The 25,234-nt window shown below is 40.0% G+C and overlaps 5 protein-coding genes across 5 annotated transcripts; 3 read left to right on the top strand and 2 right to left on the bottom strand.

Moving 5' to 3' along the window:
* Positions 1–1,433: 1,433 nt before the first annotated feature.
* Positions 1,434–7,863, top strand: alpk1 (alpha-kinase 1; the record flags this gene model as incomplete). Its single annotated transcript, XM_083907163.1, has 13 exons — positions 1,434–1,566; positions 1,810–1,964; positions 2,046–2,244; positions 2,722–2,781; positions 2,891–2,977; positions 3,078–3,154; positions 3,254–3,349; positions 3,727–3,834; positions 3,933–5,607; positions 5,696–5,843; positions 5,921–6,083; positions 7,395–7,581; positions 7,682–7,863. 13 exons carry the CDS (start codon positions 1,434–1,436, stop codon positions 7,861–7,863), a joined length of 3,270 nt encoding a protein of 1,089 aa, XP_083763289.1.
* A 1,349-nt stretch (positions 7,864–9,212) lies between these two features.
* LOC310944251 (ependymin-like) lies at positions 9,213–11,851 on the top strand. Its single transcript, XM_083909968.1, has 7 exons — positions 9,213–9,241; positions 9,423–9,664; positions 9,750–9,784; positions 9,882–10,016; positions 11,002–11,188; positions 11,283–11,370; positions 11,456–11,851. The coding sequence occupies exons 2-7, from the start codon at positions 9,598–9,600 to the stop codon at positions 11,586–11,588; spliced, it is 645 nt and encodes a 214-aa protein (XP_083766094.1). The 5' UTR covers positions 9,213–9,241; positions 9,423–9,597; the 3' UTR covers positions 11,589–11,851.
* Positions 11,852–12,257: 406 nt separating this feature from the next.
* Positions 12,258–15,004, top strand: LOC310944885 (ependymin-like). The gene is made up of 6 exons (XM_083910729.1): positions 12,258–12,360; positions 12,483–12,517; positions 13,007–13,141; positions 13,232–13,424; positions 13,601–13,688; positions 14,539–15,004. The coding sequence occupies exons 1-6, from the start codon at positions 12,294–12,296 to the stop codon at positions 14,651–14,653; spliced, it is 633 nt and encodes a 210-aa protein (XP_083766855.1). The 5' UTR covers positions 12,258–12,293; the 3' UTR covers positions 14,654–15,004.
* A 732-nt stretch (positions 15,005–15,736) lies between these two features.
* On the bottom strand, positions 15,737–17,321 carry cskmt (citrate synthase lysine methyltransferase; the record flags this gene model as incomplete). The annotated part of the gene is made up of 2 exons (XM_083902805.1): positions 17,199–17,321; positions 15,737–16,419 (listed from the first exon to the last, which is right to left on the bottom strand). The coding sequence occupies exons 1-2, from the start codon at positions 17,284–17,286 to the stop codon at positions 15,737–15,739; spliced, it is 771 nt and encodes a 256-aa protein (XP_083758931.1). The 5' UTR covers positions 17,287–17,321.
* Positions 17,322–18,055: 734 nt separating this feature from the next.
* Positions 18,056–22,525, bottom strand: LOC310944147 (ubiquitin thioesterase OTUB1-like). The gene is made up of 7 exons (XM_083909846.1): positions 22,454–22,525; positions 20,990–21,051; positions 20,191–20,289; positions 19,921–20,039; positions 19,152–19,236; positions 18,749–18,943; positions 18,056–18,627 (listed from the first exon to the last, which is right to left on the bottom strand). Exons 1-7 carry the CDS (start codon positions 22,494–22,496, stop codon positions 18,430–18,432), a joined length of 801 nt encoding a protein of 266 aa, XP_083765972.1. The 5' UTR covers positions 22,497–22,525; the 3' UTR covers positions 18,056–18,429.
* Between the last annotated feature and the right edge of the window lie 2,709 nt (positions 22,526–25,234).

The raw sequence follows: 25,234 nt of genomic DNA, 5'->3' as shown, positions 1-25,234 counted from the left end.
ACCGCGTGCCAGGCTTGTGTTGATGCCCCAGCTGTGCAGCGATCAGCACCGCGCACACACACTGCGGAGCCACAGTCCCTCCTATCGGCAGACTCACGGCAACACCACAGTCCGTCCACACACATGCAGACACGCTACATTACACACACGCGCGCGCCATAAACAACACACTGAGCTGTTTTGCATATCAGTGCGCAAAATGCGCAGGCATGCGATAACCTCCTCATTAACTCCCCCAAAAAGATGATGACGGTTTCATTGTTTGATCTCGTTGTGTTACATTTTTATATATATAGAGAGAGAGAATAAAGTGCTACTGCAGTTAATTATTATTATTAGTTGTGTGTTTGTGCCCCGCCTTACATAACCCTACACTACTGTAATTAGAAAACAAGGCGAGAAATTATTTATGTAATTAAGTGGTGATTAAATAGGTCATATGTCAGTCACGTGTCTTTTTGTGTAAAAAAAACCCCAACAAAGTTGGACATTTGTGTGATTTATTTATTTATTTACTGCTGCTTTAGTGACTTATAACTATGTAAGTCAACAGCTCGTTTTATGTTTCACTTTGTGAAGTCAGTGCTCTAACATGTTTATTATTAACCTGCTTAATTATTGTTATTCACTTCTACGTTTTATTAAGATAACGTATTGTGTAGTTATTATTGTTTAGTTTTTGTTTTTTTCAAAAGTGGTGTTTATATGGCAATTGCATTGGTTTAAGATACAATAAACTTTTTAATCGCACAGTCAGTGTTTTTTAAGTGACGTCATGCCATAACTTCACTCGAATTTCCAAAACTCCCACAGCACGTGAAGGCAGCATCACTCAGTCCTGCCCTACCAGGAAGAAGAGGAGAGGAGGACCTGAACACAACACGGTATGGTACTTTTAAACTAATACTGTCATTCATTTAACATGGATATTATATTAAACATCTTAAATATAGTATAATTGTGGTTTTATTTCACTAAAGTGACGGGGAAATATGACGTAACAGAGCCGTGTTGACTGTTATCTGTCTGTGACTGTGTTGTTGAGGTGTGCCACAATATTTGTTATTTAAACTTTAAAACTGTAATACTGTCAATAGTTTAAACAAAATACAAAATGAATTATGTTAAGTTATAGACATTATAGTAACTCTTAAAAGATTATATCGACTTTCATTATCTGAGGCAGCTATTTAATGAGATTAGATAAGGTGTGTTGGTTTCATTTATAGTTGTAATAAGCCATGCAGCCATTGTACAATATGTGGATTTTATGGTTGTGTCCATTGTTTGATAAATTGTTTTTGCAATCCTATCTCATCAGCAATCTGGTCATTCCAGGAGATTCCGATGGAATTTCCCCCCCTCCTTCATGAATCGCTATAAAACAGGAACAGAGGTGAAGAGGCCAAAAATCACAGACAACAAGCGCAACAATGGAAAGTCAGGAGGTGGGGGATTTACTGGAGGAGTGTCTCAAAGCAGCAGCAGCAGCTCATCAGCAGTCCTTACAGCCCACTGAGGCAGAGAGGCAGAATTACCACAGCTGCAGAGGTCAGGCACACGATGGTGCTATTTCATCAATTTTACATGAACGTCAGATTAGGATTTGGATGAGGATCAGTGAGGAATTATTGCCTGGTTAAGTTCCTCACCTGTGGTACCTTAATTCGACAATACAGTTGGCATACATTTAAGGGCCAGATGTGACAGAAAGCAACCTTCTGTGCTGTATTTTGCAAATTATGTTGTCAAGTCTGACTGGCGATCTACTCATGCTTATTAATCATTAACTCTTATTTCCCGACTCAGGCTCGCTGTGTGCAGAACTGGCCTCCCTCCTGCAGGAGGCGACGGACATGAAGTGGCCCTTTGTGCCAGAGAAGTGGCAGTACAAGCTGTCAGTCAGTGCCAAAGACAAAACCAACCTTAATGACCTGATAAGCAAGCACCTACCACAGCTGCTGGTAACAGCCACTAAGAACAAACCAAGAACAAACTAAGAACAAACTGCGCGTGTTTACTCCGTGTGTTTATGTTGTCGTCAGGCCATTCTGAAGGCCTCCATCCTGGCTCAGGAGGCGCACACGGCACAGGCAGTGGTTTTCTTAGTGGACCGTTTCCTCTACTGGACAGACGAGTCCAGTCGCCTGCTCAAGATCACAAAGCTGCTCCACAAATGCCACCCTCACGCCCCCGTGGCCCCCCAGGTGGTCATACGGCAAGCCAGGGTCTACCTCAACTCTGGTACGGTGTGGTGGAGTAATTGGGGGGGAAAGGGAAATATTCTTCAGACTGTATTATGTAACTTTTAAATTTAAACAAAATGTCTGTTATGGTCAAACTATTGTGAATTAAGCCTATCAGCGCCACTTTAGATTTCGCCAGAGGCAGAATGTAACAACAACAAACTCACATACTGCAGCTTTAAGATATACAGTACAGTTAAGCAGGTGTAGATTGTATTATTTAATCCAATGTTCAGTGGATAAAATCAGATTGTCCTCGTTATCTGTGAGAGTGAGTGTTTCATTAATAAAGCAGCACGCTCGCTGACGTCAAAGTTCGTTCTCACTTCAAAAAAACCACTGCGAAACAGTGATAGTTCTCATTTTTGACTAAATATGCAGGGTTTCATCAGTGTAATCGCTGTGATTAGTGTAAACTCACATTTTTTATTATCGAGACGTCTGATTCATGTTTTGGTGACATACTTGTCGACAGGCAAACTGCAGAAGGCAGAGTACATCCTCAGTCGTCTTATTAACAGCAGCGGAGCCACAGGTAAGCTCCCTGCTGTGTCATATTTATTACCCTTAATGATTGAGATTATTTTTTTATATATATATATACTGTATATTATATTATAATAAGATTTATTTCTAATCTGCAGGTTGTTGGTTGTACCACTCTGAAAGTGACAGGGCTCTTGTGCAGGCTGTCAGCGTTCAAGTGCGTGGGATGATTTTGCAAAAGCTCGGTAAAGATAATTTTAACTAGATTCAGAACTTGTGAAAAGTGAAACTTGCAGCCTCATTTTTTTGGGCGCTATATTTACTTGTGTTTGTGCGCTGCTTTAGGCCTGTGGCTACAGGCCGCAGAGTTGATCTGGGCCTCTCTGGTCGGCTACTACTCCCTTGTTCAGCCTGATAAAAAGGTAGTTCGGAGACACAGCACACTATGTTGTCGTCACCCGTCTGACAATATGAGTTTTCAGACCTGAAAGTGATCATAAACCTTTGTTCTGCTTTTATAGGGCATTTCAACTTCACTAGGAATACTGGCCAACATATTAGTGTCAATGAACGATGAGGACTTTGATGCCTTTCGGACAAATCCAAATATCGATCTGGTAAGTCAAACTTGTGTTTCTTTAAACTAGTGCTGGGCATTAGGTTAATGCACGTTAACGCATGACAAAAAAGAAAAGAAAAATACACGTTCTCCGTTAGCGCGCCTACAGTCGAACTGGAGCGGTCTGTTTTTTAAACGAAAAGAGCAGCGCTACAAATAACCAGTGTACCTGTGTACTGCGTATGTGTGCCTCTGTTTTTAAAGTTTAGCGTTACTTTAGAGACTCATTTTAACAATCGAGAGTCACGTAAACATGACTTCATGCGTTAACTTGCGTTAACGTTGACGCCGTTAACCGCCGCTATCATGTTTACGCGCCCAGCACTACTTTAAACCTGAACCTTCTTTGCCTAAACTTTCTATTTTTTGTTGCAGCGATCGTTACTCGGGAACGTTAGTCATCGCCTTCTTTCAGCAGCACAGGCAGCAAAGATGGCAGTGGTTTACAGCCAGTACACTTCACTCTATGTGTTGACTAATGTGGTAAGACCCACGGTTGCCTGCAACTGACATTGTCAAATAGTCACAGCAGAGACAAGGCAAGAGGAATTTCTACTGATAGACTCTTCATTTTATTTCAGGCAACTCAAGGAACCTGCTTGTTATCGTACAGTTTTTCAACAGAGTGCGTTGACTCGCAGAGAGAGTCTTTCCTCCTGCAGGCTAGAGAGGCATTTGCAATCGGTTTGCTCACCAAAGGAGAGGGTGAGCCGGTCACGAGCCAGCAGGAGCTCCACACATTCCTCAAAGCGGCCTTTTCCCTTACTGTCACTCATAAATGGCTTGGTACTCCCCACGAGGTTGTGGCTCAGGCGACACAAGCTTGCCAAAAAGCGGTGGCCAGCATCTACGATTACTGCCACGCAGAGAACCAAGACAAAGATAGCATCTGTGCTGCGATCATGCACTCGATCAGCCAGGTCAAGCATCTGCTGCAAGTGGAGCCTTTCGTTAATTCAGATGCGGGGTCTTTCATCCCTGACAGCTACAGGGATATCAAAGACGCCTCAGTCAATTTCACTCTGGAGAGTTTCTCGAAGGTGATGCAGAGATTTCAGAAGCTCCATGCGTCACTCTGCGAGCCGACCGACCGAAACTGTAAAAGGAACAAAGACGAGGTAGATGGGGCAAGGCTGTGTATAACTGCATTGGGCACAACCGTCGATACGCTGAACACAGAAGGTTGCACTGAGGCTTTAAAAGTGTCTAAAGCTACACCCGAAGGAGATGAGCCACATCAGAGAGGTGAAGATTCATCAGCTGTGTATCCACAGCAAAATCCCTACCAGTGCCCCACTCTGGAAAGCACTGATGAGCTTGGCTCATCATGGGAGAAATTCTCTTTGAGTAGTTCTGGTTCCTCGTGGCCCAGCAGCAGTGGGTACACAGGAAGTGGTGTCTTAAGGGGCGGAGCAAATATGAGCGATCAGAGCAATCTGACCACTGAGGGTGATGAAGAAAAAGCAGACAGCATGTTTCAGTTCTCTGATAAAAACAAGAAGCGAGACTTGAATGGGTACAGCTCCAGTGTAAATTCTAGTCCATTTCCGATGCAAGCTGACATAGAAACACTGGACACTGACGACGGCCCAATCCCTGGTGCTGGATTGGCACAGAAATCGACAAGTGTTGCAGGGGAACCACAATCCCTGTCTGAGCTAACTCTCGGAACGTCCTCCAGCTCACTCAACAACGGTCTCAGCTCTGAGTCGTCATGGGAAAAAATGTCCACTGACATGAATTCTCCCACAAACAGAAAACCTCAACCCACTGGACGATCAAAAGCAGGAACCAGTCAACGCAGCAAGTCACAGGAGTCAGACGGGAGCTTCCGTCTCTTGGAAACACTTGATTCTGAAACCAGTGACGTCGCTCGTGGTCCCACATTCAAAGATCACACATCGTCAAACATTGACTCCCGAATGAAACCTGCTGCCAAGAGTCCTTCAGCATCCCCACACCCAAATGTGTCCCAGTGTGTCTCCACTGAAAACTCCACAGACATTTCATTTGAGATGGTGGAGGTGAATGAAGTCTCCTCTTCAGAAAAAGGGGATTCCACTCAGAGTAAGAATCCCTTGTGCTACAGCTGCGCGATGGACAGCAGCAGTGGTGGCAATACCCCAGAGGGGCAATATTTACTGTCACAGAAGGATTACCAAGCCCTTCTGGCTGGTGTTTGCCACGAATGTCTGCTCAAGAGGTTGCACAGTGATGCAATGAAATTCAAACTTCAGGACCACGAAACTTCCTACAGTAAGTATTAATTAAGTCCCGTCCTTTTTTTTAATATAATGTTAGGTGTATAGAATGCAGATGGTAATTGCAAAATATCAAACCTTAGGTGCTCTTCAGCTAAAGTTCTCCAAGGCTAACGGACTGTGGACAGCAAGGGAGACCTGTGTTTACATCGGAAAGTCGATGGAGATGCAGGGCAAACACAGAACAGCAATATGGGTGCAGTTTTTACACCAGGAGGAGAGGCTAAGCAGGTACACGACACACTCTCGCACAACAACGGTGTAAACGGTGAATTGGTCTCAATTTGTCAGGTCGTTATTGTCCGCAGTTATGTGGGAAAGGACTATAAGGAACCGCAACACATCCAGTTCCACCTGAGAGATGTGGAGCGACAGATGACGGCCCAGTACTACGTGACGGAGTTCAATAAGAGACTCTACGACAAAGACATCATGGCCCAGATCTTCTTCATACCCTCAGAAGCTCTGCTGGTGAGGAGGCCGAATTATGATAAGATAAAATCCTCAAAACTCTCATGTCATACATCAAACAGAGTAATAAACGCTGATTTATTTAAATTCGGACACAGAGCACACTCCTCCGACCAAGTAAAGGCACTGTTCTAAGTCGAAACGCAAGGGAACTGTACCAAGCCGAACTCAAACGAACTAAAACGAGGTAAAAAATGAATTAAGACGAGCTAAAACTAACTACAATGAACGAGCTAAAACTAACTAAAACGAGCTAAAACTAACTAAAACGAGCTAAAACTAACTAGAACGATCTAAAACTAAATAAAACGACCTAAATTTAGTTAAATCTAACTAAATTGAGCTAATACTAACGACAATAAACAAACTAAACTAGGTAAAACTAAAACCGGCTAAAACAAGCTAAAACTAACTAAAACGAGCTAAAATTAACTAAAACGAGCTAAAACTAACAAAAACAAGCTAAAACGTACTAAACTAGCTAAAAAAAAACCGGCTAAAACAAGCTAGAACTGCAGGACCATCCACAGAGGTCTTGAAGCAGATTTGATTAAAACAACCCACTACATTCTCCACTTTTTAGTTCATAGTTATTGATATAAGAGTTTCTATGAGCTGTAGAAAAGTGAAAATGTGTAATTGTATTATCTAAATCTAGTCTATTCTTCCCGGAATGAAGCAGGCGAGTGCAAATTAGGGCTGAACTATTTTGATAAAAGATCTTGAGCATGATTTTTCTACTTTTTAAAGTCAAGATTCATGGGTTAACATTCACTATGTTATAGAATATAGAAAACATCATATTATTTATACTTTAATGCAACTGCAACCTTTGGCGATTATGGTGTTTCAAGTTGTGATTATGATTTGAAAATGATTATTTTCTCAGTCCTAAACAAACCAGATTGTAAATTTCATTAATTTATCACTTTTAGTATAAAAAACAATAGACATTGCCCTTTGCTAACATATTATATAATCCACAGAGATTACATAGAATCATATTTGAAGCACACACAACTCATTTTATAAATGCATACGTTTTGTTATGAATTACTTAGGGTGGACCCGGAAGCAGACAGGAGATGGTAATTATGATAGTAAAAATAATAACATTTATTTATAAAAAGGAGAACAAAAAGCGACTTCGCAAAATGCGGAAGTGAGATAGAGAGAGAGAGAGTGTGTGAGTGAGAGAGAGTGCGCAGCAGCAGCGACAGTCAGTGCGGCGAACAGGCAATGTTCCGCCCGTGTGGGTGAGATCGTGACACGTTTTTGACAATGAACTTCATCTGTTCCTCTCGTGAACAGCTTTTGAATGGAAATGAGATCGTGGGCTGTGTGACGGTGGAGCCCTACATGCCCGGCAAATTTGTCAAACTGACAAACAACAAAGAGCAGACGGACGAGAAATTGGAGGCAACGAAATACGGCCTCGCCTTCGGACACTTCACCTACCTGTTCTCTGACCACCAGGAAGTGGTTGTCGACCTGCAAGGTGCGCTTGTTCCTCATCTCTGACACCAGCAATGTTTTTTAATGTCTTTTTAAAAAGATGTAACGCATTATCATTATCATTTTTTTTTTTTGTTCCACAGGATGGGTGACTGACAATGGGCTGACCTACCTCACTGACCCCCAGATCCACTCCACGATAGTTCCTCAGGGTCCCGCCAACGTTTTTGCTGCCCGAGGCCTCAGGTACTTCCTGGAGGATCAGCACGGGCCAGAGTGCAATCAAATTTGCAAGACGCTCGAACTCGAACATGTCCGACGCTAAAGAGTGAAAAAGATAACATTTCAGTGATTCTGTGTGAGCTCAAATGTTCAAATGTGCAGGTTTCCATTTCACTGTGAGTACTGTATTTTATGATGTGGTTTTCAGTGGTGTATATCCTCTCAGACTGAAAAATAAGGCATTTGCACTGGTCACACTTTGTAATTCATCATAAACAGCAATAAAATAATGTATTTTCAGTAATCTGTTCCTACAACATCAGGGGCTTATAGAGAATATATACGTCCAAAAATAAAGTCAATTATAGTGCTTCGTTTTTGTTTTATTTTGATAACCATGGAATATCAGAGAAGAGAAATTCAACTAAATCAATGTTTCTGCAGTGCTTCAAGAACACTTCATTTACTAAAATTAGAATAAGTATCAGGGCAAATGCAGACTTGCAAATTAAAAGTAAAGTATTTCTGTATTTCTTTTGCCCTATAGAAGAATAGTTATAGATGTACATAAACTGATTATTTGAATTATGAATGCCCGTGTTGCTTTGTTTAATTAAAATAATTAAATAAAGTGTTTTGCAATAACTGGTTTTTATTTGAGTGGATTGTTGTCAGACTGGACTGACAGAAGGAATCACCTGACTCTGACTCATGAGCACATTGTTGATTTATTACCTGTCTTTACATTGCTCCTGTGATCTGATTTGTTTGTTCTTTATTATTATTATTTGTAAAAGATACTGTGAAGGATTTGTTAAGCGTAAACAGGCTGCACATTTAAGTTTTAATACTTACTATGACTGTACCCTATTTATTTGTAAAGGTTATTTAAAAAAGCATCCAAAATGCATATTTCTAATTTTATCTGTGACAGACATGGCATATTTATAGGGCAACACATTATTATTATTTTTTTAAAAAGCATTCCCCCATATCAAAAACCCTTTTTTAAATGAGTCAAATGATCTTTGCTACTCTTACGGACGCTGCTGTCAGGTGATTGACCTGTGGTCAGATAACCTTTGTTATAATGAAGGTTTCTCTGTCATTTATAAACATTATTCGGCCCAGATCATTTAAACAACAATAATGGTTACTTTGTGTCAAATTAAAAAATGTTAATTCACAACATAAAGGATTGTATTAGTAGCAAATAGAAAGTGTGATTGATGCCTTTTATTTGTTTGAATAACAACATAACCCGTGACATACAGGCGCTCCGGGCCAAAGGTGCACTCACACACCTATACACTTGCACATCATATGACTGTGATGTCATCCCCGTGAGGCTTCCTCTTTAAAAAAAAATATAAAACAGAGGAGAATCCAGTTCGGGTTTTGTGGCCTACTCAGCATGTTGAGAAGAAACAAATTCCTCACCCTTGTCCCACTGGGCTCTCTCCCCCTCTCTTCATAAACAGGTTTGGTCATTAAACTTGAGTAGTTATAATATTTTTTAACAATTGTGCAATTGCATAGATGTATTCTCCAATAAAAAAATAAACAATTATATTATATCACACGGTGTGTACTTGACGTAAAGAGGAGTGTCGTTTACTTTTATTATGATGTGACTCTGATAAGATGCAGTGCTCCACACAGATGAGGCTCACGCTTTGGAAAACCTGGAGTCTGGACTTTCCCCTGGAGCCTCTGTGTCAGTGATTATAAGGAAGTGGCTGTGCTCCTCTCACACAAGCACCACCAGTGTTTGTTTGTTCGCTGCGATTGAACAGGAGCGCGGAAGAAGAAGGAAGAAAGAGAAAATAGTTGAAACATGAAACTTTTGGCAGTGTTCTCGTGTTTCCTGGCAGCCTGCCTGGCAGACAAGCCTCAACCATGCAGTAAGTAAATAACCACAAACCACTGTTTTCAATGTCTGATTTTGTGTGAAAGTGTCAAATAATGCACGTGTGCATCTTTACACAGGAAGTCCTCCTCTTCTGACTGGAGACTTCACTGTGGTGAGTGTTCGTTTTTAGGTGTTTTAATAACCTGAGTGAGTTATAAACGCCCTTAAATCTAAAATTGACATCAAATAAACATAAAATGTGTCTCCAGTCCACACAGAACGAAAAGTTCTGGACTTACGCGAAGTACTTCTACGATGGAATGGGCCAGAGGGTCCGGGTGAAGCAGATGGGCTCTTATGAGAATAAGACCTTCACCTATGACGCTCTTCTGCTCTTCAGAGAGGTGAGGATTTTCTTTTTGTAGGGAGCAGTCTCACACCTGATCAGAACTGTGCAGAAACCAGAGAAAAGTGAAATTACTTAACTTCATTTGTCTCATTTAAAACTAATAAATGCAAATTCTGATTCATATAACCCCTATCTGTTATCTTCAACTTTAATGGTAAGTCATGTAGTACATTTCTCATATAAACTTTATCTGAATAAATATACTGTATATGGAATGATGTGGCTGAAAAGTTGCTCCTTATATTAACAATCTGGAATAAATCTTCAGCTGAAGGACATGAAATATAATAAATATTATACTTGAGAAGCAGTAGAAGCTGTATTTACTTAGTTTTTTTTTGCATACAGCATACGTTTCCCGTATCTGCTGGATTGAGAAAAACTGTATTGTCATTATAGCATTGCGAAAAAAAAACCACAAAGCCTTTTGCACAATACTGTAAGTCAGGGGTGTCAAACTCATTTTCACTGAGGGCCACATCAGCATAATGGTTACCCTCAAAGGGTTAGATGTAACCGTCGTACAGAATAAACGTAACTAAAGTAACCAAATGTAATGTTAAATAAAGGTAACTACTCTGCAACATATTGCTAAATAACTTTCTGTATTTATTACTTATTCAATTCAATTTCACAATGCCACACTGCGATCTAATGGCGGTGCCGTCACTTTGCGGGTAACGCAATCGCCATGCATTGTGGGAAATGATTATGGTCAATGCATGCCTTAAAGCAGCATAGAACTATTTTAACTCGATTTTCTCGCGGGCCACATAAAATGACGTGGTGATCCACACCTGGCCCCCGGGGCCTTGAGTTTGACACATGTGCTGTAAGTTCTCAGAATCACGTCACATGACATAAGTAATATCTGATATCTGCACAATAACTCTCTGACTCTTGAAAAGCGAATTCATTCTTAATTTTTCCTTTTACATGTGCTGTAAGAAGCAAACATTGATCGTCATTTCACTCCTCAGGCTGTCATGTATGAGATCAACGATTCAGACCGTACGTGCAAGAAGAAGCCTCTGAAGGCAGAATTCCAGCCTATGGAGATTCCAAAGACCGCGACTCTGCTGGGTCAGGCCGTACTGGGCAGCTCGTCCGGACCCGGTCAGGGACTCCTGGTCAACACCTGGACGGGACACATGCCCAACAAACAAGGTGAAAGAGAGCATAATGATGATGGTCACAAAAGTGTGTTTCCCTGACTCTGCAAACAAGCCACTTTAATTTGTTTGTATTTTTTTGTATTCAGATATTTACATGATGACATTCACTGAGTTTGGATGCATTCCTGTCGCCACGAGCTATCACACTGACAAGTTTGGATGGATGGTGACAAAGTAAATGAACGCTGTAAAAAAAATAAGGCAGGAAGCAGGCTAAATTATTTAAAATCTCATGTGATGTTTTTTTTTTTCTTTGCAGCTTCTTTAACAACGTGATTGGGATTTCTGACCCAAGTCAACTCAACCCTCCGGACTTCTGTCCAGATGCAGAGACAGACGACGGCACAGAGGGACCGGCCAACCTCCTCAATGTGTTCATGAAAATGCAATAAGCGAATATGAAGTTTTCCCGAAGTTTCTTGACCTAATTTTTTTAATGTTTTTAAAATACAAAAGTACTACATTCTCCTATCACATATACAGCTTCATGTATTACGTCATCTGCTCCATCGCTGTCATCTAAATATATCAAGTGATGCGTATCACTGCCCTCTACTGGTGAAGAAATAAGGTCATGAAGCTTTCACATGACCTCAATGTATCATGTACTGTATCTGAAATGTGACTCAATCTTTCAAAATAAAAAACAACGCAATTAAACTTGACCTAAACGTTCGCACATGTTTTACAGATGTGAAAACACAACTTCCTTTAAATTCCAACTGAAACAGAAGTAGCATAACAATGAATATGATTTTTTGTCGGCCGGCAGAAGTTCTCTATTTCATTCTTCACCAGCAGCAGAGAAATGTCCGCAACAATATTAAGATATAAAATGTGTAGAGGATGAAACATATGAGATGTTTAAATATTATCTAAAGTCCCTAAAGGTGTGGCTTTCACTTGATGTGACAGAGAATGACATGAGAATTTCAGGAAAGATTCAGTGGTGTCATTGACAGGAGAAAAAAAAAAAAAACTTGGCAATGCATGCAACCTCATCAGTTCCTTTATAAAAAGGAAAGGGAGGCTATGAAGCAGCAGCAGCGTAGCCTCCCTGTTTCTCAAGTCACACTGTAACCTGGAAATCAGTCGGCATGAGAGTCCTCGTCCTGTGTGTGTTCCTGTCACTGGGCTGCTTCGCACAAAGACCACAACCATGCAGTGAGTACTACTACTACTACTACTACTGCTACTGCTACTGCTACTACAACAACAACAACAACACACGCATTGTGTTTTTGAGTTTTGCACCAATTAATGTGTATGTTCTATATGTTTGTCAGTATCCCCACCACTGCTGACTGGAAAACTCTTTGTGGTAAGTCTTTAACTGGAAGTGCAATAACATGACAGAAGTGTCGCAATAGGGAGTAATGACTAATATGACGACAATAACAATGTATTGCTATAATATCACAGAAAAACTACAGTCAGTTCCACAATAATATACAGGGAATAACTTATTAGTGCAACAACTTCATATGAAGATGTTTGTGAAACAAAAGTAGTATTGACTCTATGGTAAAGTTGAAATTTGTATTATTACGACAATATATATTACCATAAATGTTACCTCTTAGAGTCCTGGCTATGCAATGACACTACATTATGTATATTACGTTACTATTATAGCAATAGATGTGATTTTAGTTTCCTTTCATCTAAAGTATTGTGATGAGGGACATAAATATAAATATATACATATATGTGTATATATATAATTCCATTTATTCAATGTTTCTTTTAATTGAGTTTGAATGTATAAGCAACACATACATACATATAATATTTTGCCCTTATTTCAAAGTCCACCACAGACGAGAAGCTGGTGGCCTACGGCAAGTTCATCTATGACCAATTACGAGAACGTATCCGCCTCACTGAGTTTGGGAGCCACGATAATAAGACCTTCCACTTTGACGCACTTTTCCTCTACGAATCGGTAACAAAAAAAACACAGTTGGTTATGTTTGGAACAGTATAGGTTATAGTTATAGGACAGTTTATGGTTCAATGAGCTCCTATCCTGCAGGCTGTTGTGTATCTCATTGATGACAAGACCCAATCATGCGTCAAGTATCACCTGTCCACGGAATTCCACCCTCTGGCCGTCCCAAAGAACGCTTCCCTGCTGGCACAGGTCGTGCTGGGCAGCTCCTCTGGCCCAGGACAGGGAATCCTGGTCAACAGCTGGGCGGGAGACTTTGAGAGTCATGGCGAGGAAGGTAAAGTGAGATTGAAACTACAGGTTTAAGGAAGTCAGACAAGGGAATGTTTCATGTGGTGTAATGTAACACATGACTATCTGTGATTGTTCCTTTTGTTTTGTTTTTTATCATGAACCTGATTGTCTGGTTTGCGCCGCCTTTGAATTCCTCGTGATTCACGACACTTTCTGCAGGAAAGTACTTGAGCACAGTCACCGAGTTTGGATGCATCCCTGTCAGCAGCCTGGTCCACACCAACACAAGTGGATGGCAGGCGACCAGGTCAGTGCGTCACATATACTTTATATAGGATGTTTATACTAACCCTAACCCTACTAACCCAATACTTTCCCTCACCAGAATCAGAAACTAAATCGTCTGTCATGACAGAAAATCATCATAATATAATATATGGTGCTATCTCAAATATACCTAAATCTAAAACTAGTATTATCGTTGCTGTAAGTACCAACCTACCTACACTACCATTCAAAAGTCTGGGGTCACCAATACAATTTTTCCATTAAAAGTCACACTTTTATTCATCAAAAGAGTTGCAAAATGAATAGAAAATATAGTCAAGACTAGATTAGAAATAATGATTTAGCTGTGATAACATAATCGCACAAGGGTTTTCTAATCATCCAATAGGCTTCTAACACCATTAGCAAACACAATGTACCATTAGAGCACGGGAAATGGGCCTCTATACACCTATGTACATATTCCATTAAAAACCAGAAATTTGCAGCTAGAACAGTCGTTTACCACATTAACAATGTAAAGAGTTTATTTCTGATTCATTTAATGTTATATTCACTGGGGGGAAAAGGTGTTTTTCCTTCAAAAATAAGGACATTTCTAAGTGACCCCAAACTTTTGAACAGTAGTGTATATAACCCAACTTTTAAGAAAAACATGGACTATGAAACACTCCTGGTTTATTTATTCTAAGGTTATTCTCCCTGATGAGTACAAAAGCTTCAAATCTACCACACAGAACCTTAAAAGTCAAGTTTTCAGAGTTGATTTTCCTTGGATTGTTTCCTGTAATTTCCCTCCCTGAGATCCCGTATCGACAGCTTCTGTCCTCAAACCAAACCTCTAAACTGCTTGAACCTCTCGCCTTCAGCTTTTTCAACCTGGTCATCGGACTCGTGGACCCGAATCGTCTCATCCCTCCGCGTTTCTGCAAGGACGCGCAACTGGGGCAAGAGGATCCTGTTAATTTCTACAGCTTCTTTTAACACACAGGGCTGTTTTGTACAGCACACTGTGATTGTGACGACTGTACGTCCTCTTTGCGCTGAATCATCACTTCCTTTTGATGTGGTAGCATGTGGGGGTAAATTCATATTTTGTGGGTTTAATATACTGATTTGTTTATGTTTTCATATCATATCACACAGGCGTTAACAGTATAAAATTAATATCACTTTCTTTTGCCAGCTTTCAATTTAAGGCATATTAGATAAGAACTGATTGAATGTAGTGATTAGTTCATAAAAAGAAGAGAATTTTGTGTGTGCACCTCACTTACTGATTATCAGCACTTTTGTTTGTAACACATCAACCATGTGACCAAGTGCAATGTATGATTTCACCGACTTAAAATATGTTATTAATAAAGCTCATTTCTCCACTGCTGAAGAGATTTCCATTTTTAGGAAGTTTAAAAACGTGCACTTCCTGTTGAATGAAAGCTGAAGAAACAAAGATGAAGAATACAAAATAAAAGCATGCCTTCTCATAAGCCGTCAAAGAGGCTGAGAGGTGAACCAAACGGGAAAAAGTACTTTTTTTTTTTAATGTAGATTGGTATTATTTTAGCCTGTTTACAACCTGGAGGTCCACTGAGCTTTTCAGGCTATATGACCACCAGGTGGCAGCAGATACAAAGCATGAGAGGGACTGGCAAACTACTCCTAATGGTTTTGAAGGTCATACACTGAATATATCCCAACTAAGTAAATGAGGGACAAGGAGACTCGCTTCCAACTGCACTTTAAAAAAAAGGTCAATCAGAAAAGGCCAAAAAGTCCTTCAGCTGCTTCACCCAATATTTTCCCTGTTCTTTGCTGTTGCTGCATCATCTTTTCTTTGCTGTATTATCCATAGTTTTCCTCCAAATCTTGTGCATATATGCTGTGCGACACCTGGTCACCCTATGCACACACACTTCACCATCAGAATACAATCATACTCCAACTATCTGTGCTTGCTTTCAATGACTGAGCCTTTAATTTATAATGCATTACACTATAGATGCACATAATCCTGACAACAAGTTCCAATACTTTATGACATTATGCTTGTGCACAAGTTGTCAGTTATTGCCGTATAACACAGCGAGGAGTCACTTGATAGCAGAAGTAATTAACCCCTCGTAACTCGCCAACCTCCTGCACGGCAACGTCTGCCGCCATCAACCCTGGCTCCTGAGCCTCGGTCTCCAGCCACAGCAACCTGGCATCAGGGTCTTCATCAGAGAACTGGAGCAGAGCTCCCGAGCTCCGCAACACCTTCAAGCACTGCTTCAGCATCAGGCTGGCCTTCCCTTTGCCTTCCTTTGACCTCAACAAGGCGTCTATGGTTCCTTTGTCAATAATCAAGTCCGCTGTGCTCAAACCATAGTGTTTGAGAAGATGTGCGCAGTCCAGCTCAAGAAACTCCAGCTGAGAGGAGGAGTTGTGTGGTTGAACGGCTTTAGCATGAAAATGCTCCTGCATGAGTCGCACAGCGACAGGGGAAATGTCAACGCAAGAGACGAGGACCGGTAGAGGAGAGTGTCTGTAGACACAAGGCCCCATAGCTGAAGTGCCACAGCCCACGTCCAGAACCTGGAGCAGAGCATCTGGATGAGGCTGCGTCTGCAACAGGGGCATAATGACGTCCCTCACGGACTCAAAACCAAAGAACCACTCAAAGTTTTTGAAGGTTTGCGTACGGCTGCCGTTCTCTGTGTAGAAACGGTCCCAGGTGGCTTTTTTATCCATGTTCTCCATCAGCTCAGCTAAACACAAACACACACACCCAGTTAAACACATTGCAATACAACAAATCATGTTAAGCGTTAGGCCTTGTTCAAATCCTAAAAGCTCAGCAAAACAGTTTCATTTAACAAAACACAACTTCAACATTAACCAAACCAGCATCTTATAAAAAGACGAGTCGATATCAGGGGACAACAACCACTTTATCTTCATCTTAAGAACCAGAGACCACAGCAATGTTTCTCTTTGAAAGTGAACCAGAATTAAAACAGAATTACTAAATTACATCCATAACTCCGGCTTCAGTCTAACATTTCTGCTTCAAGGTGGCCAAGAACCCTCACTATCCTCAACTTTCTCTTATTAACTTGTACTTTTTGAAGACAATACACGGTTCTGTCATACTGAGGTACTTTTGAAACAGTATTTATATATAAATTTATGTTTATATATATGTAGCACATTTTAAAACTGGGTTACAGTAAGGGGCATACAATGGAGGTGATGAACTCAAGTAGTAAAAAGCAAAACGTGGACATGTAAAAACATATAAAATAAATATACATAAACTTGCGAAAAGTGATTTTAATAAAAATATTAACAATTAATATTTACAGAGACTATGTTGCAGTGAAGATTAAAACAAATAAGGTACATTTTATTTAAAAACTACGGAAGCTGCATCGTACCACAGATAAACAATTGTAGCTAGCTGCTAGCTAGCTTGGGTTAGCCATGTGTCACCCGCAGAAACAGCGATTTCAGTTCAATTCTAAGCTCAAGTTAGACAAAAACGTACACGTAAGAGAAGAGTGACGCCGTACACACGCTTTGACAACATCTACTCCTCTCCTCAACGTTGTCAAAGACTTGCAGAAAAGAGACATTGCTCCTCAAGGACTTTGCTGCGCTGTGTTTGATTTTCGCCAGCAGTGGAGTTCTCACTCTGCCTGTATTTCCTGGTTACCGCACGTGGCGACTACAATCGGCGTCAGCATCTGCTGCGACGACGATCTTTGATTACGAGACGATGACGCGACGGTGCAGATGTAAACAAACAGTCGTCATGTGGCAACAGATACTTTAGTCTGGCACATTTTTGCTCTTCACAACAAGTAATTATGGCTTCTTTTCACAGTGTTTTGAATCACAGGTTTAAATGTTAAGCCTCCTCGGTTTTTGGGCGTTTTAAAGCAGGTACAGTATTTATTTTTAGGCTGTTTTTGTGTGTATTGTGTCCTCTGTAGTGCCCTTTGTTCTGCAGCTGTTGTAACATAGGCTAACTAGGCTACATGTATATCTAATATTTATTCATCCTAGTGAGAGAAAAAACTTTGGTGAGGCAAAATGGCATTACAGATAACCCATATCTTGTTATTCCAATACAGCATTATTTCCTCTAAATTCAAGGTACTGTATCTACAGATCACAACCTATTTCAGAATAATTAACCAATAACTCTTTTAGCAGCATATTAATAATTGTGATAAATGCTTAAGGCGTAAATTTAAAACTGCCCTATTTCAAGATGTCAGTAATGTTTCCACAAAATAGCATTATTCGCCGTGTACTCGAATTAAAAAGCCATAATTTTGCTCTTGTTAACAATCGTTTGCCTCAGCCTTGAACTCAACATGACACAAAAAAATATAAGATGTAAATCCCTTTAATAAAACTCAATGAAACGCAGTGTAACAAAGGAAAAGAATCCAACATAAAGCAAGTAGATAACATTTACAACCACAAAAAAACCTGTACAACTCTAAATGCCTGGAGTAACTTCTATTTTTCAAAGGATTCTTTTTCATTAACCATTTTGTGACTGAGGGGAAAACTTGGGGGGTCGACCGGGGAAAGGGAGGCATGTAATGTAATTAAATTCTTTTTTTTTTTTTTTTTTTTTCAAATACATGAGTGTAATTCTTTTACACAGATGTATGCTTCCTCAACGTGGCTGTTGAAGTTTATTTTCAACCCACTGCTCTAGCGTTCAGCAGGAGGAGGATGACTGTGGGCTGTGGCCAGGAGTGTTATTTGTACAAGATGTCATAATGGCCAGGTCTGTAGAGGAGGAAAATTCGAGGGTCGCCGCCTTCAGGGAAGACGTGGTGATTGACTGTTCCACCCTCTCCTCTGTCCATGTACTCCACCAGGATGGATATGTCCAGGGCCTGGGCTAAGGCGATGATGTGAATGTGGTCACTTTCTTTAGACATTGGCTCTACCTCCTAGGTTAAGACAAAAACAGAAGCATATGGTAAGGTTTTCGCCGGAAATGTAATAGTTAATACAATTTTTGGTTTCCAAAGAATACAATATATACAAGAATATAATAAGAAAAAACCCCACCTGCTGACAGAACTCCTTCACAGAGCGTCCTCCCTCTATGAAATGCTGGAAGAAGCCGTGCTCTCGCTGCAGGTAGCCTGAGGTGAGCAGCCGTAAGTAAACGACCACATAGTCTGACACATTCTGGTCATTGAAGGAGTTCAGCATCTCCTGCAGACTTGGCTGCTTCTCACACAGTTCGATCAAGTCCATGAACTTGGAGGAGAGACATTGTGTGTGTCATCAGAATGGCAACAAATTAACAGTGTTTTTTATTGTTTTTATTTTTTAATTCGCTAATTATCCAACACTTTCTCCACTATAAGTATTTCACAGCCAGAATAAACATTACTGGAAATTAGTACTTAATGTCATGCGTTTAGGTTTATCAGTTAGCAAAATTAAATAATTTAAAAAAACTTACAGTGTTGTGAAAGTCTTCAATGGTAAACTCTGTGAAGCCTTCATTAACCAGGTCCAGTTTACTTTTTGATGCAACTGCTTTGAACCTCAAGAGACAACCAAAACATTTGAATATTAAAGCATCTGTGGTGCTTTTTAAACACATTTTCCTTTTTCATCCATAACAGACAACAGCATCAAAGAAAGCTGGGCGGCATGATTACAGTACTGCTCATGTATTTGATATTTGAAGGATTTTACGATGAGCATCCACCATGCAATTTTGTCCGTCACGGTAACTTTTCTGCAAATTTGATGGGTTTTTTTTAAACACACAGGAAGCAGAAAAATACACAAATGGCATATTATTTTGCAAATTTTTGTGCAGGTGTCGAGTACAGTGACACAGACAGTGAACATTCTATCAGGTTTTAAGATTAATTCCACAAACCTCACACTACTTCTCATGATTTGTCTGGGTCAGACTAAGAAACTACAAAAAACCTATCACAGCATCATAAACCCAACATGTCAAAAGGCACCGTTGTACAACCCGATTAACAGAACTACCAGCTGCTCTGGGAAAGACTGCGGCACTGACGGACAGACGTACTGATCGCTACATCCCCTCTGTGCCTGATACAACCCTGAGGGGAACTGATATCCACTCAGGACCAAGAAGACAAATCTGTGCCATAAAAGATGTAATAGTTCAGGATGACAGTGGTGTGGTTTTCAGCCTAGAGGCCACACATTTCGACAGTCCAAACATTAACCACTCTGACACTCACTTCTGAAGCTCTTTGCTGTCATCTAGCAGGGACTCGAGATGTGCGAAACCGAAGGCTCTGTAGAAACAGTTCCCATCTGGTCGCGTCTTACGAATGTACGAGTATTTTTTGTATAGGTCCTGCATCAAAACACACAAGACTTCCATATTGTAAAAAAAAATGCAGTGCACGCAGAATAATTTGTGTCTTTGGAGAAAATGAAGCCGTGGACTGTGTGGGGAAATGATGCACGTGCAGTAACCTGATAGCAGGTGGTATGATTTGACTGACCTTGATCTTGAGCTGATAAACTATGTCCTCCTCAGCATACTCCTTCTGCAGCACTGACAGATCCTGTCTGTCAGACACTAAAGGGTTACTGTGGGCTATCTAGACACACACAAAGAAAATGTTTTAATTAATACACGCACACTTTGTACACACAATTCTTACAATGCTGTCTTTATCAGCTGGGCTTGTTATCATGACAGGGGTGATGATCATGATTCATGACCCAGTTATAAAAGTTTTACATCCAGGTAGTATCCAGTTATGATTGTAGCCTGATAACTTATACAACTGGTATTAGTATGCATCTACGGTGATCTGATCCCTTCTTGTTTGAGCAGGTCCGTGAAAAGAAACGACAGGAAAAAAGACAAATAGAGGAGGATGGCAGGCATTTGTGTAGTCATTGTGGTTGATTCTTTTCAGTGGTTCTTGCATTCACCACTGACATGTTTTTACTTTAAATACCACTGAGGAGAACAATACTGTATATTGACTAGCTACTGCAGGCTGCCGATTTGATATCAATATTTCATTTTTCAAACCAAATTAAGCATGTTATGAAATAGATGTGTATTATGTTTTATCTCTTTTACCTGGTGCAGCAATAAACCACAAAATCCCGTTCAAGTTTAAAATATCCTGCCTGGAAGTGCACTGCACATTTTGAGTAATTAGCACATGGTCCAGCAGAGGGTGCAGTGAGCACAGCTTTGTCCTATTTGCTCATTAGAAGATGACAGCACTGATGTCATGTTGTTTTGTAGAGACAATTGAACCAAGTTCTGATGTTATTTCTTACCTCCTGCTGGATTCTGTCCTGTTGAGCAATTATGGCCTCATCATACGCAAGACAATTCACTCCTGTAAGAACAAAGGGTCAAATTAGGCCAAATAATTAAATACCCACAAAACAGACTGAAGGGCCAATATGGCAGAGCTCGTACAAAACCAGTGTTTATGAAAGCATACAACAATTGTCCAAGTAATCATCGATCATTAATCGATTACTAAATTAATAATATATTAACTATTTCGATAATCAATGTATAGGTAAGGTATAAGTAAGTGAAAGCATTGTTGTATAGCCTGTAAATATCCCAATGAGAGAATACTAATCATAATTTAATTTTTATTTTAATCATAAAAGAACACTCAATATGATGAATCAATTCCCCAAAACAGTAGATTTATGTAATAAACATTGCAGCCCAACATCTATAGTCTATTGGGACAGAGATTACATTTTTTTTGAATTTATATGCAATATAATCTTCTGATTTATATGCACAGACACAGCTTCCACTTACACCATCACATCACACAGGCTGATAATGAAATTATGGGTGAATGTGTACATAAAACCAATCCTGTTTTTCCTAAAAGCCAGGAAAGAAACACCTACAAGCTAACGAAAACAGCTGGAACATCTTGACACTAAAATGCACACTGGAAATTAATCTGTATCTCTATATTACACTAATCTATTCTGGGTTACTCGTTTGTGTTGTGCTCACGTCCATGTACCTTCGTTGCCAGAGGAACATCTTGTACAGAAATGTTGCGCCTCCCACTGCACTTAGACAACAGTTATTACTAGTATTTTACGTAAATAATTGTACCAAATCTTTTATATCGGACTGTTTTTGTGTATTGTATTTCTGTCGTTTAATGTCTTGTTTGTGGTTGCTGAATCCACTCCACTCTGACAAATTAATACCATCTAAAAGAGTAAAGCGCTAGCTTAAAATCCATTAAATAAAGACAACAAAGCACCGGCGAAGGTAAACAAACGTTGCCTTTAAGACAAAAACAATCCCATAGATTGTTAACGTGAAGAAGAAGTTACCAGATACCGTTGCTCAGCTGAACGTGGCTAGCTCGACCTATGCGAGAAAAAAACAATTTGTTGACACGGTGCATAACGTGGTTTTAACGTCCAAAACGCGGCGTCCCGTCTTCTACATTATAGTCACAGTTCCAACATGCCCTTACGTTAAATTGTCGGGGACTGTCATTACGAGTTGCTGTGTCAGTAACTTAACAAGCGCTTTTTTTCTTTGTGTAGCAACGGCAGCTAGCTAACGTTAGCCAACGAGCCCTGGCCTCAATCTCCCCCATCCTCGCTGCATAGGTGTCACTCTTAAACCAGGACGCAACAGCGGCTCCGACACCCGGCAAACACTCGTGTGGACGCGGGCAGCAAAAACACGGGAAACGGCCGCGGCCTTTGTTGGACAATTTCTGTTGTAACGGTTTCCCTCACCCTCCATCTCTCCCTGTGAAGTTTCCTGCTGCTCCTCCGCCATCTTAGCTGTCGAGGTCTGTTTCCTCCTACTGCGTGACTTCATCGTTACACACTTCCGGTGGGTTTTATTTTGTTGTTTTATTTTTTATTTTATATATATATCTCTGTTCATTCAAGGAACTGTACTACTGTTCAATTGGCAGATGATTTTCTAAGAGCACCAAAATATAGTTTTTAAATTATTTTGTACATGAAAGGAATTCAAAAAACTTACTCTGTATTATGGATGTACCAACTTTATTTGTACATCAAAGGGATTTAACTATACTTTGGTGTCACAATGTGATATTTAGAGCTTCATCATGTTATAATCAATGTGGACATCAGGGGTCTCAAACTGGCGGCTCGGGGGCCACATGCAGCCCCCCCAACCGATCGCATGCGGCCCCCCACTTAATATCATAGCAATGTTTTTTATAACAGTAATAATAAGACATTTGGTCATTATTATCCCATTATTAAATGTATCATATACAACATTCAATTACATAATATAAATACACTTGTTAGGGCCTTAGCCACGAATGGCAGTGGCCGAAACGGCTCCTGGTACGAATTTTAATTACAGTTGTCCACTCTATTATTTATGTAATTTAAAATAACTGTCTGTTTTTTGATATTAATACATTCATTTTGCATCATAAATAGTATTATTAAGTATACATGTGATATCATACCGATACCTACGAGTAAGTTATGCACCTAGTAACAAGGAGTCAGAGGGGGTCATCCCTTGCATTTTTCACTGGCAGTTGAGAAAATTCTACTAAATCTTTTATTTTAAAATCAAACCAAAAGCTAGGGCTGCAAGGCAAGCAGCACTTTACCGGGCCCCTCGCTGAAAATGTGTTTTTACCCTGAAAGTTGGTGAGATCGAAATCTTCCCAGGTCCTGGTGTGCGGACACCAAATTTGGGTGAGTCTTCCTGCACGGAGAGAGGCCCTCATGAAAGAAGACAACAGTGATGAAAAATAGAATAATCAGATCAGACACAATAGGACAGGGGTCTCAAATTCAAAATACATTAAATTGTGTGGGGAAAAACCCCCAAACCTGTTCATAAGGGATTTAATTAGATCCCAATATTCCATCTTGATATAGCAATAACAAATTTTTTTTTCAGAATTTCAAAATAAAAGCGTTTGTTTTGATATGGAGTGATATATATTGTTCACACCAAAACAAATCATAATGCTGAATGAATCTATAAATATATAAAAAAAAGACTTTTAAAACTAAACTTTGAATTAAAACAGACACCAGAAATCTAGGAAAGGTCAAAGGTCCCCAACGTACTTAGACATGAAGGAAAACATGAATCCATATACGTTTGAGTGCACTGTTAGAAAAAAAGCAAGTACATTTTATTTCAACCCATCAATACAAGAAGTAGCCCTCGAAAAAACTGAAAATCCAGACGCATGCAAAGGAAGATCATTTTACCAAAATCACAGTGGAATGCAGCTTGTAGACTCATTCAGATCCCTGCATTATCAAGTAGTACACACCAGGGGGCGCTGTCTGCAACATAATACCGAGAGCAACATACATGTGTCTGCTGTTCTTACTTTGCACATTGTTTTGTGTTTTTGCGCAACATTTACGAGCCACATTCTTTCTTTTGAATGTGACACAATATGAACACATTCATCGTAATACTTCATGTTTGCTGAAATAAAAAAAAAAAGAAGTGATTTTTATATCTTCCCTTTGGCACATCGCTTCCCATATGAGGAGTGTAACAGAACCCGACAGTATTTAAAACACACACACACACACATATATACAGTATATACAGTAATTAAAAGTAGTCACAGATTGAACAACACATGCTTGGTTTTTACAATACTAAAAATCTGTAACGGTTCAGGTCAAATTCGACCTCACGATCACGTTTATCCCCTTTGTGACTTATCTCTTTCATGTATGTACATTCGTTTCTTAACTAATCACCTATAATATTTTAGGTTTTATCCTAGTGACAGCAGCAGCAGCGTTTATTGATTATGTACTACTTTTATTTACATCTATGGGTGTAAATGATGTACATGTACCGAGTTTAAGTGTAAATAACTGATCTTTAAACTATTTTTTAATCCCACCTAAAGACATTAAGTGTCTTAAAGGTACAGTGTGTGTAACACTTCAACAGGTTTTAATGTCGTAAAATGAATAATCTACCAATAAGAACGTTTGTATAACTGTATAATCTCTGTAAAAATATATTATTTGGTTTTTGTAGCCTCAGAATAAACATTCCCTGTGTCCTTTAAGCAAGGGTCTTGCTTTATGAAGGCTGCCCCAGAGCACTTGTGTTGAAGAAGAACGCCCTTCCTGGTATGCAAAGGCGACCGTGACTCCCTTGGAAAAACGGGAGGGGTGAGCGGCAGAGTCTCTCGCCTTTGGAAAAAACAATCTGCAGTCTCACAATGAGACGTCGCCGGTTCTCACACACTGGAGCTTTACATGCATTCTGAACAAGCTGAGAAAACATACTGTACAGCACATTTAAGCAGATTTACAAGTCATTTACAGCACAAGACACGCGTTGTTGAATGAAGTCCTTTTTCCCTGCTTCCAAACCGTCTCCGAGCTTAAAGACAAAGACACAAGGACAGTCAGACAATATGGCACAGGTACGCACGCATGTTGCAGGTGTGGCAAGAGCGTAAATGGCCCTGTTTTGGATCGGAGCCCAAAACCATGTTGTGTCAGCGAAGTTGACAGATACAGGTATTG

This window comes from Microchirus variegatus (genome assembly GCF_963457635.1).
Source record: "Microchirus variegatus genome assembly, chromosome: 2".
Taxonomy (NCBI): Eukaryota; Metazoa; Chordata; class Actinopteri; order Pleuronectiformes; family Soleidae; genus Microchirus; species Microchirus variegatus.
Note: the sequence above shows the minus strand (reverse complement) of the source record. Positions and strands in the feature narration are given on the sequence as shown.

Bases quoted from the DNA above. Each gene is read 5' to 3' on its own strand.
- LOC310944251 (XM_083909968.1), top strand. From the start codon at position 9,598: ATGAAACTTTTGGCAGTGTTCTCGTGTTTCCTGGCAGCCTGCCTGGCA. The intron at 9,785-9,881 runs GTGAGTGTTCGT...ATGTGTCTCCAG, and splicing joins TGACTGGAGACTTCACTGTG to TCCACACAGAACGAAAAGTT. The intron at 11,371-11,455 runs GTAAATGAACGC...TTTTCTTTGCAG, and splicing joins TTTGGATGGATGGTGACAAA to CTTCTTTAACAACGTGATTG.
- LOC310944885 (XM_083910729.1), top strand. From the start codon at position 12,294: ATGAGAGTCCTCGTCCTGTGTGTGTTCCTGTCACTGGGCTGCTTCGCA. The intron at 13,425-13,600 runs GTAAAGTGAGAT...CACTTTCTGCAG, and splicing joins TGAGAGTCATGGCGAGGAAG to GAAAGTACTTGAGCACAGTC. The intron at 13,689-14,538 runs GTCAGTGCGTCA...TCTCGCCTTCAG, and splicing joins AGTGGATGGCAGGCGACCAG to CTTTTTCAACCTGGTCATCG.
- LOC310944147 (XM_083909846.1), bottom strand. From the start codon at position 22,496: ATGGCGGAGGAGCAGCAGGAAACTTCACAGGGAGAGATGGAGG. The intron at 20,290-20,989 runs GTAAGAAATAAC...GTGTGTGTCTAG, and splicing joins AGGACAGAATCCAGCAGGAG to ATAGCCCACAGTAACCCTTT. The intron at 18,628-18,748 runs GTGGGGTTTTTT...GTCTTAACCTAG, and splicing joins TGAAGGAGTTCTGTCAGCAG to GAGGTAGAGCCAATGTCTAA.